At 37.6% G+C, this 19483-nt stretch overlaps 4 protein-coding genes across 5 annotated transcripts; all 4 read left to right on the top strand.

Annotated features, from left to right (window-relative positions):
• Positions 1–703: 703 nt before the first annotated feature.
• On the top strand, positions 704–2901 carry LOC113736086 (GDSL esterase/lipase At4g16230-like). The gene is made up of 6 exons (XM_027263026.2): positions 704–818; positions 1204–1476; positions 1664–1794; positions 1956–2201; positions 2300–2555; positions 2675–2901. The coding sequence occupies exons 1-6, from the start codon at positions 704–706 to the stop codon at positions 2899–2901; spliced, it is 1248 nt and encodes a 415-aa protein (XP_027118827.2).
• A 609-nt stretch (positions 2902–3510) lies between these two features.
• Positions 3511–6633, top strand: LOC113733870 (probable enoyl-CoA hydratase 1, peroxisomal). Its single transcript, XM_027260082.2, has 3 exons — positions 3511–3978; positions 4810–5092; positions 6197–6633. Exons 1-3 carry the CDS (start codon positions 3569–3571, stop codon positions 6299–6301), a joined length of 798 nt encoding a protein of 265 aa, XP_027115883.1. The 5' UTR covers positions 3511–3568; the 3' UTR covers positions 6302–6633.
• Positions 6634–7127: 494 nt separating this feature from the next.
• LOC113733869 (putative ubiquitin-conjugating enzyme E2 38) lies at positions 7128–10367 on the top strand. 2 transcript variants are annotated; one of them, XM_027260080.2, is made up of 2 exons: positions 7128–7583; positions 8630–10367. In XM_027260080.2, the coding sequence occupies exons 1-2, from the start codon at positions 7361–7363 to the stop codon at positions 9646–9648; spliced, it is 1242 nt and encodes a 413-aa protein (XP_027115881.2). In that variant the 5' UTR covers positions 7128–7360; the 3' UTR covers positions 9649–10367. The 2 variants fall into 2 exon arrangements, with proteins under 2 accessions (XP_027115881.2, XP_027115882.2); XM_027260081.2 differs by having other exon boundaries at positions 7132–7637.
• Positions 10368–11657: 1290 nt separating this feature from the next.
• On the top strand, positions 11658–19275 carry LOC113733868 (uncharacterized). The gene is made up of 16 exons (XM_027260079.2): positions 11658–12032; positions 12692–12886; positions 13790–13864; positions 13956–14123; positions 14330–14493; positions 14744–14962; positions 15116–15242; positions 16127–16315; positions 16465–16551; positions 16769–16926; positions 17361–17480; positions 17880–18105; positions 18325–18384; positions 18467–18640; positions 18729–18838; positions 18942–19275. Exons 1-16 carry the CDS (start codon positions 11781–11783, stop codon positions 19105–19107), a joined length of 2490 nt encoding a protein of 829 aa, XP_027115880.2. The 5' UTR covers positions 11658–11780; the 3' UTR covers positions 19108–19275.
• Positions 19276–19483: the final 208 nt, after the last annotated feature.

Genomic DNA, 19483 nt, shown 5'->3' with positions numbered 1-19483 from the left:
TTCAAGTTTAACAATTTCTGAGAGGGGTTTTTAATGCACCCCTCCAAAATTTGATGCGTAACTTATTAGCTTGCCAACATAAGTTAATTTTTTATTTCATGCTTCAACGAGGTGTAGCCGCAATAGAAATGGGAAATGTAGAAATGTTGCAGAAAAGCATCACGATTCCCTTTGAGCACTAGGAAATAAAAAAAGTAGAGTATCAGTTTCGGCCTTATCATAAAGGAAAACAGAGGAAAGGAAAATAGCATATGAAGCATGACTAATCTTCAACAGATGTTGCTGCAATCTTTTACCAATAACTATTCACGCCCAGGCCTGAAGTTTTCTCTCTGCTTGTCCAGCACCACACCACACCAAGCCAGAAAAGCGGTACCCCCCCATTGCATTGCTGGGAATTGTGCGGTAATATTAAATATTAAATCCTTTGATATCCTTCCTGGATTGATCATGAAGGAAACAAAGATGTGGGCTAGTAAATGAGGTGTTACCATCTCAAATGACTGCATTGAATTCCACGTACTTGTGCCATCCCGTTGGTTTGAATGTTTGGAGGGCCGTTAGGCTTGTTGGGAGTTGGAAACAGAAGTTTAATTTATCATTATTGTGTTTCTGAGAAATACAGATTAGGATTTGGCAGCAAAAGATTTCCATGAATTCGGCTATTCGTCGCCGTGGTGCCCAGTTATTGGTGAAGCTTTAAATGACAATAGGCTTCAACAATCATATGGTAGCTCCCATGGTTGGTAGTGCTGCCGTTGCTGGACATTCAATGACTTCGTTTCTCTACCTACCCAGTTGCTCGCTTGAGCACTCGGGTTTATAAGGAAAAGTATGTTCTTGAACAAAATCTGCTAATCTGGTAGCTTCATCTTGATACTCATTTTCGTTTCACACTTTGGATAGTGGATAAACTACGTGCACAAATTGTTTTGGGAAAGGAAAAATTGATCAACCAATTGCACAACTTGTCTTGGGTCGTTGGATTTCTCTTTGATACATTGTGTGTTCAAGATACAATTTTTGGTTAGAAAACTTAGCCATTGCAATTCTTTCTGCCTTATACATGTATCTGTTTTCTTGTTTCTCGCATCCCAGTTGAGGTGTTTATTTAAGTTTAAGCAGCAGCTTAGCAGTTGGAAGTTAGTGCAGCAGAAAAAGGAAATTTTAGATCAAATCTTCATACAACTACAGCAGAATAAACTTCCGTGGTTTTCCTGCTGATGGATTATCTATCGTACAGGAAACTTGCAGCAGGGATTTTGTTTCAACTCTTAGCCCTTTTTGTTCGGTTGAAGACCTGCTTCTGTGAAGTTGCTCCTCCTGCTAATTTTGTTTTTGGAGATTCCTTGGTTGATGTTGGCAACAACAACTACATTGTGTCTCTCTCAAAAGCTAATTTTGTACCAAATGGCATCGACTTTGGTAAGCCAACAGGAAGATACACAAATGGAAGAACAATAGTTGATATTTTAGGTGAGGTGTCCGTCCTGAACTATTTCAGCTTGCTGTCTGCCAACTTAATTGGTAGCCACATTCAAATTGTCTGGTTAATACTTGATGATGGCATTGGAAGCTGATTTAGGTGTCATCTTCTTTTCTTTTCAATGGCCAAAAGTACTACCAGCTGACCATTTCATGTGCATACTTTTGGTATTTCCAGGAGAGGAAGTAGGAATCAAAGGCTTTACTCCTCCATTCTTGGCGCCGACAACAGCTGGTCCGGTGGTTCTGCAGGGTGTTAATTATGCTTCTGGTGGAGGGGGGATTCTGAATCACACTGGAAAGATTTTTGTGAGATTCTTATTATCCACCTGCACATGTTCTAATGCACATTTGGATGAAACAAACATGTAGCGAAAACACACATGAATTTCTTGACAGAACATAGCCTGAAACTTGAGCATTCCAATCCACCTATTTTAATTGATTACCAATCTGCATTGCTACGACAGGTCGGTAGAATCAACTTCGATGCTCAACTAGACAACTTTGCCAATACCAAGGAGTACATAATTTCAACAATCGGTGCTCCCATGACAATGAAATTGCTTCAAACTGCACTCTTCTCAGTAACAATGGGATCAAATGACTTCATTAACAACTATTTGGTGCCCGTTGTCTCAAAAGTTCAGCAAAATTTGGTCTCTCCAGAAACCTTCGTAGCAGATTTGATTACAAGATATAGAACTCAACTTACGGTAGGACTCCCATTTGCAAATAGCAATTCCGTTTGTTTATCGTACTGTAGATGCTAGGCATACAATACATTTTTCTGATGTGATTAAAACATTCCCAGAGGCTCTACAACATGGGTGCTAGAAAGATCGTTGTAGTTAATGTAGGACCTATTGGATGCATCCCATATCAGAGGGCAATTAATCCATCTTCTGGAAAAGGCTGTGCTGCCTTCCCTAATCGGCTAGCTCAGTTGTTCAATAGCCAGTTGAGGGATCTAGTAACAGAGCTTCGTTCTAATCTGAAGGGATCAAAACTCATTTATGCAGATGCCTATCGCATTGTAGATGATTTGATTCAGAACTACTTCTCCTATGGTAAGCAACATCTTATCATTCGGAATTACAGCAGCAAATGCTATCATGGAACACCACCTTAATTGTGCTTAACATTGTACTGATCAGCAGTATATCCTTTCTTTGCTTTCCATAAACAGGTTTCGGGAATGCAGATTCAGCTTGCTGCTACGTTGCTGGGCGATTTGGGGGCCTAATTCCATGCGGTCCAACATCTAAAATTTGTGCAGACAGATCAAAGTATGTGTTCTGGGATCCATATCATCCAACAGATGCTGCTAACAGCTTTATAGCTAAGCGTCTGCTTGACGGTGGCTCTGGGGACGTTTGGCCGATGAACATTAGACAATTAATTTCATCAAATTGACTACATCTTCAGAGTGTTGAACAATTTGCCCAAATATATTTACTTACGTCACCGTTACAATTTTCAATATGTCTTTTTATCTTCTCAATTACTTTTTTATTTCACGTACATCACATTACAAAAAATATTACAGTAAAAATATCTCAAATAATTTACAACCCAGAAGAACCCGAGATGATCTTATATTCGCTTAATATATTCTCATTTCTATCGTCAACAATGGACGTGTTTGGATTACAAGATTTTTAAAAAAAAAATTCAAAATTTATATTTTACTTACATTATACACGTAATTTTTATTCATATTTTTATATTATATACATCGCATTACAAAAATATTACAATAAAAATTATTTTAAATAATCTCCCGTCCAAATAAACTCATTAATTGCCACCTTTTAGTTCAGGTGCATAAGAATTGAACAGCAAGGTATGACGTTTGTTAGCTCTTTTGTTTTAGGATAACTACAACACCGATTCGTAGGTACTCCACGCTGTCAACTAATTTTATTATTATTATTTTTTGAAGTGTCACGTCAGCTAATTCAATTCAACAGCCGATAGGGCACGCATTTCGACCCTCCAACAATCTAATCTAATTATTATACGACTATACATACTAGTAGTCCATTAGTTTTCACCTGCGCCCTTCGGAAAAGTGAAAATAATGGCGGGCACTTCTTCGGAAAACCTGATAGTCGTGAACCGAGGACAAGGGGGCGTCGGTGTCGTCACAATTAACCGTCCCAAGAGTCTGAACTCGCTCACCAGACAGATGATGAAGGATCTTGCCAAAGCATTCAAGTCGCTAGACGCGGAAGAGTCAGTTCGGGTTATTATTCTTTGCGGGTCAGGTCGATCATTCTGTTCTGGGGTGGACTTGACTGCTGCGGAAGATGTCTTTAAAGGGGACGTCAAGGATATAGAATCCGATCCAGTTGCTCAAATGGAGCGTTGCAAGAAGCCCATTATAGGAGCCATTAACGGGTTTGCTGTCACAGCTGGGTTTGAGATTGCTTTGGCTTGCGATATTTTGGTTGCTTCTAAAGATGCTAAATTTATGGATACCCATGCCAGGTTCGTTTCCTTTAAATTTTTTTCCCCAATTCTTATTCTTTTATGTGCATTTTTTTTCGATGCTGCTGTCAATTGCTTCGATTAATAATCCCGATTCAGTGTAATTTTTCAGTATTTTATTGTAGAACGCACATATTTGAGCTAAAATATCGGTTTCTGTTTTCCTTTTTTCCCCCCTCCTTAAAGGGTACATTGGGAGGGAAAATTCGGGGAGAATTATGGGGACAATCGGAACCGAATGTAGCTGAGTGATATTCAGAGCTAAAACCTGGTTAAGTTATATTAGTACTTCTGTAAATTGGAGGATCAATGGAGAGTGATTAATGTGTTGAAAGTCTGACTTGACTTGAGAGATCAAAGCATCACCAATTGATGGAGATGTTGTAAGGCCAGCTTAAGCAAGTTGGTAAATGTTGAAGGGACACAAGTGGAAAGATTTAAACTTTCTGACACTCTACCCGAAGAAGGAAGAAAGTAAAAAGGAAGCTTGACAGTGTCATGAATCAGTTTTATGCTGAGTAGAACTAACTGGTTTGGCCGAGATTGAGACTCCACTGAATCACTCTTGATCTTGACCCACCACCTAATTTGGATCGTCTGTTCTGCTTGGTTCATACAATTGGTTTTCTGTTTTTGTCTGAGAGATAAAAATGTGACTACATAGGACGTGTAATATGAAGACTTAGGGGTGAAAGTTTCTTGTTGCAACCTTTTACATATGATGTTTTGCCGTTCATGCTCTTCAACTTCTCTAAGTTAAAGCTGGATGTGTTTACGTTCATGACTATCCTGCGCATTCTGATTAATATTGTTGGATCAATTCTCTTACAGATTTGGAATATTTCCTTCATGGGGTCTATCTCAGAAGCTTGCCCGTGTCATAGGGCCCAATAGAGCCCGTGAAGTATCTCTGACTGCGACCCCTGTAACTGCAGAAGAAGCTGAGAAATGGGGTTTGGTAAATCATGTAGTTGAAGGAAGTGAACTCTTGAAGAAAGCTCGACAAATTGCAGAAGCCATTATTAAGAACAATCAAGACCTTGTCTTGAGGTACAAGAGAGTTATAAATGATGGATTCAAACAAGACTTGGCTCATGCCCTTGTGCTAGAAAAGGTGGTTATCTGTCCTACTTTTTCTTCTTCATCTTCTTCTGGATTGCCTATGCACATGCACTTACCTGGAGATACTCGCATGTAACCCAGAAATGTATCATAAGAAGGATAAGGGGATTGCTTAATGGTTTACTGTGAAGTGGCTATTAAATACGCAAAACTTTAAGTGCTTAAATTTGTTGATCAATCACACTGATACTGAAGGAGTTTGTAACCCCAGAAATTATTTGTAGTTTAATTCAATACACCCGTAAGAGTTCATTACCCATTTTGTTTTTCTTAGAATTTATTTGGTTAGGCCACTATGTCACTGTACTAGCTCATTCTTTTATATGGCCAATTCCAGTGGCTTAATTCCGAGTGCTAGTGTTGTCAAAGCTCACCAAACAACATGGCTAAAATGGTTTTGTTTAGAGCTGTTGAGTTTGTTATTGTATAAAGAAGTCAAGTGTTAAACTAAGTTATATAGGCATATCATTTGCTGTCAACATACTGTGGTATCTCTGTGTGTTGCGCTTCATCAATCTATTTCTTAAATTATCATGCTTCATCAATATTAATTGGAATACCAAACCTCTTTCCCCGCTTTGCACAAGCTAGAAGAGGATACCTCTGTGTTTGAGATGGTTTGGGCTGGTCTTTCAAAGCAGTTAGCTAATAGGATGCTGCAGCCTTCAAATAATGCTTAATCATAACCAACTTAATCATTTGATTGCCTCCTCTTTATGTTTTTAGTACTTAGCAGGGTCCAGACAGTTGATTGTGTGCTTAACCTTGAAAACGGTCCTAAGTATTTAACTAAAAAGAATCTAGATGAGAAAGTTAGGAATTCATAAATTTAAGTTACTCAGCTGACTCGTAACGCTGCAGCTATTTGGAGATCATGGGCTAACCGCAGAGGCTCATAATGAAAATGAGTAACATTATAGAGAAGAGTCTTTGTGGAATTCAGATCTTCTAGCAACAAATCACTTATCTTTGAGAAGTCTGCATTTTTTTTTTTTTTGGGAACAGGACTTCATGCATGCAGTTGATTGGCACAGTTGACAAACTTTTGTATTCTGAAAATGATCTAATATTTTGCTCTGTTACATGCTTTGCTCAGGAGAGGGCGCATGACTATTACAATGGAATGACCAAGGAGCAGTTCAAGAAAATGCAAGAATTCATTGCAGGTCGGAGTGCAAAGAAATCTCCATCCAAGTTGTAGATATGTCAACAAGTCACTTGATAGTCTGTTGTAAAATAAGTTGTTTGAGTCCCTTAATACGTCCTCAAAGGATAGGTGTTCGCTTGGAAAATGAAGTCTTGATTCTACAATTAAGTAAAACAGGGAAACGGGAATGCATTAATAGAGGCTTTGATGTTCTGAGAATCTAGCTTTTAACCGCGCATGTTTACTTGGCCAAATGGTCCGAACTTTCTTCGGTATGTGTACTGTTCCCTTTTTTTGTACTTTTTTCCCACCAATGTAATAATAGGTATTGACTTCGACTTGAACTTTGTAATGGTTTTGCATCTGACAATAAAGGAATTAAAGCACAGAGAGACCCACCAGCAACGTATGTCTCACCCCTATGGGCTGCCTGCGGCCTTTTATAAGATGCCATCACAGAATTGGCAACCTCTTAAGAGTACCTTTTAGTTTCAATCATCAATTATTTCGGTAGGTTGGAACTTAAGGGAGTGAGTGCAGGGTTTGTTTAAATTCTCGTTTGAGCCTTGCTCCAAGAATAGTCAAGCCAGGGCCATAAACAATTGAATGCTCGTTTAAAGAACCGAAAAAAAAAAACAAGGAAAAATGAACAAAATAGTGGGTAGTTCTATGGGTATCAATTCATTGTTGGATCAATTAAAAAGAGACATCAACCACTAGATGATTTTAGAAGCTCAAATTATTGAATAATGGGATAAAAATTTATTAAATTAAAATCATCAGATACCCAAAAAAGAATGGTAGAATTTCTACACACGACTCAATTAGTTCAGCTCCCTATTTCATTCTATTTTTAAAGGCTTCCAGTTCCAGCATGATGGGTTCCTTAGCTGGATCTATTGTCATGTCCAAACTTATGTAAAATTAAGTTGTCGTGGACCCAAACTGGGAAGAGATCGGAATGGAGTTGTACTGTTTGAGCCCATCCTATTCCCCACCCTCGATGTCTTGCGTCGCCCAAATGGATGGAGAATAAAAGAAGACGAAAACAAAGAAAAAAGAAAAAAATGTTTGGCAGCAAATTTAGCAAATAACCAAATACGGGAAGGCAGAATGCTTGTTAAGAAAGAAAACACCAACTTCCAATTTCATGAATGCTTGCGTGAAATTGACCATCCCGTTTGCCTTTTCAGTTATGCGGTCATAGTTTTCTTTGGATCCCCACAATTCTTAGGAAGCAAACAGGCCCTAGTTTTGCCACCTTCAACAATTTTTTATCTATTGGACTGCTCGTCTTCACACAATGTGAGAGGGTTCCCTGTTGCAAGCCGACTAGGTAATCTTTTCTAGGTTTTGGCAGCAGTTAAGGGTTGTGAAAAGATGGCCCCAGGTGAACCCTTTTCCCTTTTTCTTCCTTTTTCTTCGCGCAGATGATCATGCCACTTGTGATGGGGTACGGAAAATAAAGGAAACTTTTTTACTCTTTTCTCATCTTAAAGTTTAAATTTTGTTTTATTTTTGCTTTAAAGACAAGAACCTTTCGTGTCTTGATAAAACTTCAAGTGTGTTTGGTTTGTCATTTAAGTTCAATATGTGGATAATTTGGAGAAGTGGCCCAAGGTAAACCCTTTCCACTTTGCTTGATGATAATGCATTGATTTCGTTCTATCTGGTGTTCTTTAGTAAAAATTTTTTCTCCCCTGTGCAAATAATCATGCAAATTCTCATGGGCTACCAAAAACAAACTGGAAAAGGAAAAGCATTAGTGGAAAATTTGTTACTGTAAGTTATTCGACTTTATTGAATGATATGACGTGGGCTTGTCTTAGAAGCTTGATACAGTGCACAAAAGTTTTTTTCTTTTTTTTTTCCTTTTGTTTTGTGTGTTTAAACAACTGAATATCGCTGTTGGATTTTAATTTGAGCTGTGTGTGGATAATTAGAAAAGCAGGGCGGTGAGTAAATTGCTAAATTATCCGTGGGCGTGCAGGTTAATTGAATGAGATGCTCATGTTTTAGTGGAGCTCTTACTTTGGTGGTGTTCAAATTATGTGTCTCATTCATTTTGTATAAGAGATCTTCAAGGAGGATTTTTAATGGCTTGATCTGTTACTGCATGAACTCTGTTTAGTAGATGTTTTACCTTGATTTTGTTTTTCTATATACCTAGCCTAATTCTTGGGGGCAAATATTTACTATTTAACTTAGGAGATATTGATGGTTTAATGCATTCAATGCTATTTCAGTTAGTCCTATGACGCACATCAACCTGTTAAAAAGGATCGAGGGATGAACCAGGACTCATCAGTACCTTTTTGATTTTCTTGTCTCTGCATATTACAATCTTCATCAGTACTTGCTATTTATTTCTCTGTTGATCAGGTGATAACAAAGTTGCTGCCAACACCATCGTATTTCCACAGTTCGACATTTTATCAGGTGATTCAGCTCATTCAGATCACTACTTCATTCATTCTAACAAGTCCAAAAAGGCTCAAGGCTGCTTCAACGATTCAACAAGTGCCGTGTCGAAGAAAATTGCAAAAGAGTGGAAAATCCTTGAGAAAGGTCTTCCTGACTCCATTTATGTACGAGTTTATGAGCAGAGAATTGACTTGCTTCGAGCTGTGATCATTGGTGCTGCTGGAACTCCTTATCATGATGGTCTTTTCTTCCTTGACATTGTTCTGCCTTCTGATTATCCAAACCAACCTCCTAAAGTGTATTATCATGCCCATGGCCTGTGTTTAAATCCCAATCTATATTCAAACGGGACGGTTTGCTTGAGTTTGATCCATACTTGGACCGGTCGAGGTGTGGAGTTATGGACTCCTGCTAAGTCCACCATTCTTCAGCTGTTGGTCTCCGTTCAAGGACTTGTGCTTAACAGTAAGCCATACTTCAATGAGCCTGGACGTGAAGTTGGACTGTACAGCAAGGCTGAACGTTGGACCAAAAAATCAATGGCTTATAATGAAGAGGTTTTTATCTCGTCTTGTAAGACAATGCTGTACAATTTGCGAAAGGCACCAAAGGGTTTTGAGAGTTTTGTTGTAGAACATTTTCGAGCACGTGGAGATTTTATATTGGCGGCTATCAGGGCTTATATAAATGGTGATGCTACCGTTGGCCAATATCAAGAGTGCGTATCAGCTTCATTGTCCTCTGTTCCAGTGTCAAGCAAATTTAAGGCAAATTTGGAGAAGATGCATTTGGATCTTAGGTCGGCCTTCCATGGGATTGACACTTCTCCACCAAAAATGAAGAAATTACCATTGGAAGGCAGGAGAGAAGAAAAAGAAGCGACGTCAGATGCAGTGAAGTCTCGGTCAAGTGCGAAAGAATCCAAACAAGGAATATCAAGCAGAATTTTGAAGGTCCTGAAGAAGATTTTTGAATGAAGACTGGTAACGTTGTTGACATCAAAATTCGTTTTAATGGTGTAGAGGAGGAAGCAGACGGGAGTAGAACAGCTATAATTTTCTGTTTGACTAGATATATTTGTTTCCAAGATCATGGGGCCAGAAACTGATGATGGTCTTAACTCAATTCTTACATGGCAGAATATAACGGTCAGATCTAATTGCTCTTTTGCAGATATGGTCGAATGATCAGGTGGTATTCAGAAATTCCTTGACATTGCATCGCTTTTGATGGTCTTAATTGGGTGGCATTGTAGTTCCTGCTCGTGATGTAGAGTGAAAGCCTTTCTTGATTTCAGTCGTCAGTTTAACTATAATGCATGGCAGCTTCTCATTTTAAGCCAATTTTAATTTCTACCAAATCAGCTTTGAATAGGTTTCAAATTTGTCCGTATTGCAAGAACTTCAACAAGTCAGAAAATATTCCAAGTAGTGCTGTCTCCGGGAAGATTCCTCCTTTGATTGACAGAGATGTTCCTCGGCAGTCCGCCAGTTCTAGCTCTTCGGCTCTGTTTGGTTACCCTTACTCTCCACGGCAAAGAGCCTTCATCCGTAGCATATACTAGTATTTTTTTACAGTAGACCAATTGATGAAGAGGTGGCTTTTTGGAGATGAGTTTTATCCAAAGCCGAATACTACAGTAGCCTTGTTTGGACAGTCATTCTTCGTGAAAAAATTACGTCGTTTTTCGTGATCACATTTTTTTATTACATTTTTTCCTCGTATACGTCATATCATTACAGTAATTTTTCTAAAAAAATCCTAGAAAATGCAATCCGAACGCAACCTTAATCAGAATAGTCTTAGTCAGAGAGCCGGTTTAGTCCATTTAAAATGAACACTCCTCAGTGTCTCCTGTGTTTCTTCACTTGAATCGCATTGTTGACCTAAGTGCACTGTCATTGCCAATTGGACTCCTCGGTATCTTTTGATTGAATTCTTGAACTGCTTTGTGAGCTTATGTATACGAGATTGAAATCGAATTAGGTCTTCATGCGTGGTTTGAATATTTAGTGAATGTGGAATGTACACTTACAAGTGAAAGCATTAATAAACGTAATGGAGCTAAATATCAAAACCAACAATGGATTTTTATTCTTGGGGGTGTGGCGTAGTACTTGAAACTGTAATGACAGCCTCTGTTTTTTTTTTTTTTTTTTTTGAGAAGGGAGGGAAATTGGTCCTCTAACCTAAATTTTGTCTCACCATTTTTTCTCCTTGTCATTTTACATAGTTTTTAGTTTTTACCATGTTTGAAAAATGCGTATGTGTATCGATGCACTCAGATAAATTTGTATAAATAATTTACTATCCAAACCGACTCAATATGATGACTATGAACATATCAACCTCAAAAAAGAAACACAAAATAAATTTTTGAACAACGACATTTATAAATGTGGATTTCAATAAATGTTTGTGTATATCAAAATATGCATATCTAAATTAATATACAAAACCTGAGAATGTGTATATATGATGTATGCGCACATAATAAGTTCTTGAATATGCAAATAAGGATAATTTCATAATTTTTATTGACAATATTCCTTCTTTACAATTTATGAGCCGTAACTCATTTCTCATTGACAAATTTCATAAAGTCTGATGCTCTGTTTGGATGGAAGTGTTTTTCAAAAATTAGTTTTTCAAATACAATATAAATTTTTAAAAAGTACTCTAAAAGATAATCTAAAAATTAGTTTAAATTTTTTTAAAATTTTAAAAATATTTCAAAATATATTTTAGAAACTCTTCTACTCTTAAATATTCCAAAATATTTTTTAAAAATATCTTAAAATATAATTTAAAAACTCTGCTGCAGCAAAATATCTCAAACGGAGCCCGAATCTTTCATCCGAGATGCAAAAACAAAACAATAACGATTTTTCGGTTAGACCAGATCGGAGTTAACCACGGCTTAGACCCGGTTTAAAATTTTATTAAAATAAATAAATAAACGGGTTTTTGACGTCCTTGGCTTGGACAGAAGCCCCATTGAAACGCAGAGCGAAGAGAGACACCAGTCTAGTATAAACACAGAAGAAGAAAAATCAAAAGAGCGATTGTAATTTTGTTATCAGTATTTGGAATAAAATAAAAGACAAAGATGCTAATAGGAGGAGCAGCAGCAGCAGGAGGAGGAGGAACGTGGAGCAACAAATGTTTGATATTGGGGATTTTGATATTAATAGCGATGGTAGTGAAGGAGGAGACTAGTTGTTTCGGGGTTGAAGCGGCAACGCCCAAAGCTTATGTGAGAAGAGAAGCAGGGCATCTGCAGTGGCATCATGGAGCCTTTCAGGATGTCAAAGATTCCGTCCGATCTGAAGTCCGTCAAATGCTGCATTCTCGCGCCGAGGTATACTGTTTTTGTTCTATGTTTGTTTCCGTGTTTTTTTCTGCTTGGAGATGTCTTCTATTCATTCTTCAGTGATTCTTTCTTTTTAGATATTTTTCTTTTTAGCTTCCTTTGCTTAATTGCTTGGAACTTCGGCCTTTCTACTAGATAATACAGCTTGCTAGCTGGAATTTTTTATGTGAGTGATTTGATTGTTTGCAACTTTTATTCGCTTAGCTTTGAACTATAATTTCTTTCGGGGTAGTAGAATTATGATCATTTCAATTCTATGGTTTTAGGCTTTGTTAAACGGCAGTGTGATTAATTTTGACTTGTACTTAATGTACTCAAGAAAGTGCAGTCTGCAGTTAAGCAGCTTTTTTCTGTGCTGCTTTTTCATTGCTCAACCTCGTGGTTGTGATTAAGCTTCACACTTATTTCTCTTTTTCATTTCGTAATCACAAGGGATGAATCCTGTTTTACAAGCATTTTGTCCTTTAATTTAGGAAATAAATTCCTATATTTTTCCTCTTTTTTTTTCCATTCCCTTTGTATCTCAAAGTGAAAAGGCATTGAATTTTAACTTTCTTCTTTGTATCTAAAACTAACATCTGCTTTATTCTTGTTGAGAACAATTGTATTTGAATCCGGGACTTAACTTTATTCTCTGGATCATGCAGGTTCCGTTTCAAGTACCCCTTGAAGTAAATATTGTCCTCATTGGTTTTAATGGTGATGGAGGCTATAGGTATACCATTGATTCTCAAAAGTTAGAGGATTTTATGAGAGTCAGTTTCGCATCTCATAGGCTGTCATGCCTTGAGACAGGCCAGCCTCTTGATATAGAGCATCACATCGTGTATAATGTATTCCCTGTAAGAATCATTTAACTTAAATTTTCAAAATTTTATATGCTTTTTTTTGAAGAATTGTAATAGCGCAGACAAGGTTACTAGCTTTACATATATCTTGGTCTTGTTGCTTTCCACTGCTCCAGCTATGTGTAGTTGTGAGGTATGGTGAATAAGTTTTATACAGACGGCAGATGCAAAAAGAGCTCCCATTAGCCATAAAATAACTTGCTTGGCTCTTCAAAGACTGCAACTTAGATTATCGGAGCTACAATGGAAGCAGCACAACAAAATTCAACTGTTTCCTGTTCAAAGGCTTTAACTTTAGCTCCAATTGAGTTTCTATGTTTAGGAATGGCAATGGGGTGATTCCCCGCCCCTCACCCCGTTGCCCAAACATTCCCCGCCCCTCCCACCCCTGTGCTGCCTCCCACAGGGGCTAATAGAATAAGTGTATATGTAATAGTAATTTAGTATAAATCTACAACTGATCAGTAATTTGTATTAGTAGAAATGTATAATTATTAGTATTAATTATATTACATATACATAATCTGACACTTATAACTAATAATATAATTATTATAACTAACAATAATAAATATATTATATATGTAATTATAATATACATTTATTTTTTTCAGGTGGGTGATGGGGCAGGGGTATGCTCCCACGCCCCGTTTTTTAATGGGGGGAGAATTTGACCCCCGCCCCATCAACCCCCCATGGGCACCCACCCCAATTGCCATTTCTATCCATGTTTTACCAATGCTGATGACTGCTTTACACCTTAAAACATGTAATGAACTTCAACAGGACACGTAGTTGAAATCTCTGTCAAGTTAGATGTTAACAAGACAAATAGTTATCTCACTTTATGTTTTTTTGCTCTTTCCTTTTTAGCTTTAACACTCACTTTTTCAACAGGTTGGGCAGCCGGAACTTATCGCCCTTGAGAGAGCATTAAAAGAAGCAATGCTTCCTGCTGGCACAGCCAGAGAGGTCACAACATCTATTTACCTAGTCTTAAGTATCAATTTCTACTTTTGCAGTTTTTTAGGCGATAATTCCAACTTAGCTATTTGGTGCACAGGCTGATTTTGGAAGGGAAGTTTCTTTGTTTGAGGTGGATGCAACAGTTGTTGAGGCAGAGTTTCAGAATCTGTATTCCTTCCTGTTTGACATGGAAAATGGAGGACATTCTGTGGAAGAAATGGACAGACCTTGGCCAACTGCAATTTTTGTTGTCAATTTTGATAAGGTATTGTTTATCCATCCTAAAATGTTGAGATAATATATCATTGCCAAGGAATTAGTTTTTTTTTTATTATTGCTTCTGTTAACTCAGAACTGTGTAATGCTTTCCTTGAATTGTTTCATAAAATAACATTTCAATCTTCATCATAGCAATTGATGGGGCTCTAAGAATTGTTTCTTTCTTTTGAATCTTGGTTTTCTTCTGTATAGGTAAGAGTTGATCCAAGGAACAAGGATATCGATCTTAACAGTTTGATGTATGGAAGAATTGCGCAGCTAAATGAGGAAGAGCTGCAAAAGCAAGAGGGTGATTACATCTATCGATATCGTTATAATGGAGGGGGAGCAACTCAGGTTTGGCTGAGTTCTGGCAGGTATAATTCATATAAGCTTCATAATGGAAGACCTATCTATTTGTGCACAAGAAAAATTGTCCTGTGTGCTTCAATCTGCAATTGACCATTCATGGGAGTTGTTTTTAGACTTGTTTATCTGAGGGGGCTGTTTTGCAAGAATAAGACTGTGTCTTCTGTAATAACTTTGATTTGTTGGAGATAAGCCATGCATTAGCAAGTTGCTTGATTCATCATTGGTGCAAACTTGACAACATTGTCATAATTGCAGGTTTGTTGTGATTGACCTCTCAGCTGGCCCTTGCACATATGGAAAAATTGAAACTGAAGAAGGAAGTGTTAGCTCTAAAACACTACCTCGATTGAAAAACGTCATATTTCCAAGAGGATCAAATTTAGTGAGTGAGCATTCTGCACATGATATATTTGTTGGGCAGCTTGGTGCTCTGATTGCGACCACAGTTGAGCATGTTATTGCTCCGGATGTTAGGTATAATCTGTTGATATTTGAATGGGCATTAATATTCAGAACATCTCAATAATCTCACGTTTTTTTGTTCACTTTAATGAGCTTTGTGTGATAGATAAAGGAATAGTTGCAACATTTCTATACTTAAAACACTCACTTATGATCCTGGACCAGGTTTGAAACTGTTGATATGGCAACGAGGTTGCTTATACCAATAATTGTCCTCCAAAATCATAATCGTTACAATATCATGGAGACAGGCCACAATTACAGTATTAATATTGAAGCTATTGAGGCTGAGGTGAGATATTTTCTTTGAGAGAGTATTTGATTTTTATCTGTTGGAAGTTCTCTTTCATAGTGTTTATGGATTTTGAGGCTGTAACATGAAGATTGATGGTTCGAACTTAAGTCCTCTGGGGGACAGTTTTGATAATGTGCAAATTTCAATATCATTTGAGCTAGCTATTTAGAGTATTGAATGCATAGATGTAGGCCTTTTGATATTCCATTTTTGAGATTTTCTATTGGCTAAAACTTCCTTACCCTCTTTAATTGCCCACGAATCAGGCTGCTTTGGCAGAAAGTTATATTTATCCATCTATAGATCTAGTTGTTCTTTAGGTGTTAAATACGTCTGGTACTGTCATGGGTAAACATTAATTTAAGAGTTCGTGCTTTTTGCCCTGCAGACCAAATTCTCTGCCAGTCTTTGCTATGTCTTTTGATTATAGCAAACCCTCTTTCATTGGTATTCTTTGCATCCTAGAACTGTTTCAACATTACTCTCCGCTTGTTCCCAGCTTGGATTCTGCACACTGTCACCTGTTACAAGTATGCAAAAACCAATATTTAGTGCTGATTTTTGTTGAAAAAGGTGGTTACCATTTATTTGTTGAAATACTTTGACCATGATGAACAGAATCATTAATTCTCTTTGCAGAAGTGATTGAGAGATGTTGATTTCTATCCAGGGGTTGAGTTCTCTTAGTTTTTGTGTTAGAAAGTTTAGAGCTGCATGCCTTGAAATGTTTGTGACCATAACTAGAGATTCATGTCTATATTAAATTGGTAGATACAAGATTTTAAGATATGAAATTTCTTCATTCCTCTTTGTGCTCTTATGTTTAGAGAAATCTTGATAAGGGTATAGCCTAATTGAGCATTGTGTGATGCTCTTTTCAGGTTAAGAAAATGGTTCACCGGGGTGAGGAAGTAGTAATAGTAGGAGGTGTACATCCGCTGCATCACCATGAAAAGTTGGCTATTGCTGTTTCGAAAGCAATGAGAGGGCATTCCCTTCAAGAAACCAAGACAGATGGACGCTTCCATGTGCATACAAAGACATATCTGGATGGTGCTATTCTGAAAGAGGTTTAATTTGTTCTCTTCAAATTTATCCTAACACCATTTTATGATGCATGCAAGTTTTCTTTGGATAGGATTCTAAGTTTTATGTCGCATATATGTTTGTTGTCATGACATACTTAAAATTTGAACTAACAAACATGCATTTCTGCTAGGAAATGGAGCGGTCAGCTGATGTCCTTGCTGCTGGTCTACTCGAGGTGTCTGATCCATCCCTTTCAAGCAAATTTTTCCTCAGACAGGTTGGCACCGAATAATCAAACATGTACAAGTTGTGTTGAAAAATATGATCTTTGTGAAGCTTCATCTTTATGTCAGAAAATAGCTTCTAGTCAGTTTTTTATAAATGATGTCTGTTTTGTTGGGTCATACACCCTCCCCCCCCCTCCCCCAAAAAAAACCAACAAAAGAAAACCAACCTTTTTTGCTAAAGTTTCATTGTCAAATATTTTGCTCCAGAACTGGGTGGATCAAAGTGATAGCTCAAGTGATTCCCTACTAAAACACAAACCTATCTGGGCTACTTATGGCCAATGGGGAAAGGACAAGAAACGGAGAAAAGAGATGAAGAAACAAGGGGATTTGTACCGGACCTATGGAACTAGAGTTATTCCAGTGTGAGCACAAAATCCATCTCTTCAAATAGTCTTGATCAATGTCGTCTCAAAGTAGTTTCATGCAATACAAGTTTTATTAAAGGCATGGTTGGTATTTTTTGTGAATGAATGTTAAAGTGGCCGTTTTTCAATTCAATCATGGAGTAACTACTAAATCATACCTTGTATGCTTTGGATTTGGCATTCTTGAATGCATGTGCACCTTAATTAGCCATATGTATACTATCCCAACAGAATAAAGCTGCATAATAAATTCACTTCATGATTGGTAATGATCAGGTTTTAATGTTCTCTGTTCAAAGCAGGAAATAAATGAGCTTTGCCTTCAATTGTCTTTTGGTAGTACTGTTTGAGTATTGTTTGGTTAATGTACTAAAAGACTCCTGGTTACCCTACTGAAGCATTTTTATAATCTTTTAATTTATTCTATGCAGCTTTGTTCTATCACTAGCCGATGTTGATGAAAATCTTATGATGGAGGATGAAAGTCTTGTATGGACAAGTAATGAAGTAATTATTGTCCTTCAGCATCAAAGTGAAAAGATACAGTTGAGGTTAGTCGTCAAGTATTCCTCATTTAGTCAGTGACATGCTGATTGTTGCAAACGATTTATTGTTATTGAATTGCTAGCATCTTCAGATTCAGCTCATTCTTGCCACGACACATTTTATGCGAAAAAGATTCCTGTTTGGCATTGTCAATGGTTTATAGCTAATTGGAGATTCAGCTCATTCTTGCCGCGACACATTTTATGCGAAAAAGATTCCTGTTTGGCATTGTCAATGTTTTATAGCTAATTGAAATCCTCTCGAAACTTCACCAAAATCCAGATAATTTGGCAAACATGTCCCTGAACTATTTTGTTACTGTGATGATGAGTCTATTTGAATGTCTTATCCAATCCTACAACAAAATTGTATGAGATCTCGCTTGGCTCCTTATGTTCTGGCAGTTATGTTTCGGAATTGGAAAGAAGGCAAGCTATTCCATCACAAGCACAGCGACATATATTGGCGGGGCTGGCTTCTGTTGTAGGCGGATTGAGTGCGCCATATGAAAAGGCGTCTCATGTGCATGAAAGGCCCATTGTAAATTGGCTTTGGGCTGCTGGTTGTCATCCATTTGGACCATTTTCTAATACTTCAGGAATTAGTCAAATGCTGCAGGATGTTGCACTGGTACGTCCTGTCTTACTGTTTCATTGGCTGATACTTTGTTTAGCATGATGAAAAATATCCATTTACGTTGAAAATTGATGAATTTCTTTAAGATTATTAGTGAAACTGCATATTGTTCGTATTTTTGTTCCTCTTGGAGTTGGTGATTTTGTTCCTTTTCATCTCTACCGTGCTTACATTTGTTTAAGACCATCTATCCTCATTACTTATTGTACTCAGAGGAACACAATCTATGCACGTGTTGATTCTGCCCTTCACCGAATAAGGGATACATCAGAGGTAACATGATTAATATGATCTTTGCAAGGTCAAAGTTAGAAGGTTTAATGTTCTTGTTATCACAAATCGTGTGTTTTCCTAGGCTATCCAAGCTTTCGCTGCAGAGTACTTGAAAACTCCTCTTGGTGAACCGGTGAAGGGTAAAAAGAACAAGTCAAGCACTGAGCTCTGGCTGGAAAAGTTTTATAAGAAAACTACCACCTTGCCTGAACCGTTCCCGCATGAATTGGTTGAGCGGTTGGAAAAGTACCTGGATGTAAGTTTATCTCGAGGAAATTAACTGCATTCAGCTTAGAAAGTAACGAGCAATTTTACGAGAATAATTTCACATCTTTGGATAACAGAACCTTGAAGAACAGCTTGTTGATCTGTCTTCCCTGCTTTACGATCATCGGCTACAAGATGCACACTTGAATAGTACCCAGATTTTCCAGAGCTCCATATTCACCGAGCAGTAAGTTACCCTGCGAGTTTCAGCTTGATCGAGTGGTTTTTTTTCAGTTACATCTTCCTGTTTAAACAACCTATGTGTGATTGTTTGCATGCTTTACGCGTAGGTATGTGGACCATATTTTGGCCCGTGAGAGAGAGCAAATGAAATGTTGCAGCGTTGAGTACAGACTTCCGGTGCAGTCTTCACAAAACTTCATTTATGCTGGAATTCTCTTAGCTGGTTTTGTTGTATACTTTGTTGTAATCTTCTTTTCAGCACCAGTTCGTTAAAAACAATTTTATACCGATGGCAGAAGCATTTTTTCTATGTAAAACAACGAACACAATTTTGAGGAAGAGAAGGAAGCTGTTCCCTTTCTTGCACCGTGGAGAACATGTGTGCATGCTTGCGATGTCAAGTGGCAGCAATCTAAAAGGATATGCTCCTTTTCTGCACAAGTTTTAGGATTTGAAATTTTTATATGCTTTTTGGTACATCTTATGAAATTGAAGTTCACCTTTACGACAAAATCTGTGTCACTTCTGGCACTTTGATTAGGTTATAATTAGATCAGTTTGACACCAGAAAGAAAACATTGGGGCCCGACAACCACCAAAAACTTCCGCTCGCTCTTTCACGATTGAAGTTCACCTTTAAGGCTTAAAC

This window comes from Coffea arabica, chromosome 3c (assembly GCF_036785885.1).
Source record: "Coffea arabica cultivar ET-39 chromosome 3c, Coffea Arabica ET-39 HiFi, whole genome shotgun sequence".
In the NCBI taxonomy this organism is placed as follows: Eukaryota; Viridiplantae; Streptophyta; class Magnoliopsida; order Gentianales; family Rubiaceae; genus Coffea; species Coffea arabica.
Note: the sequence above shows the minus strand (reverse complement) of the source record. Positions and strands in the feature narration are given on the sequence as shown.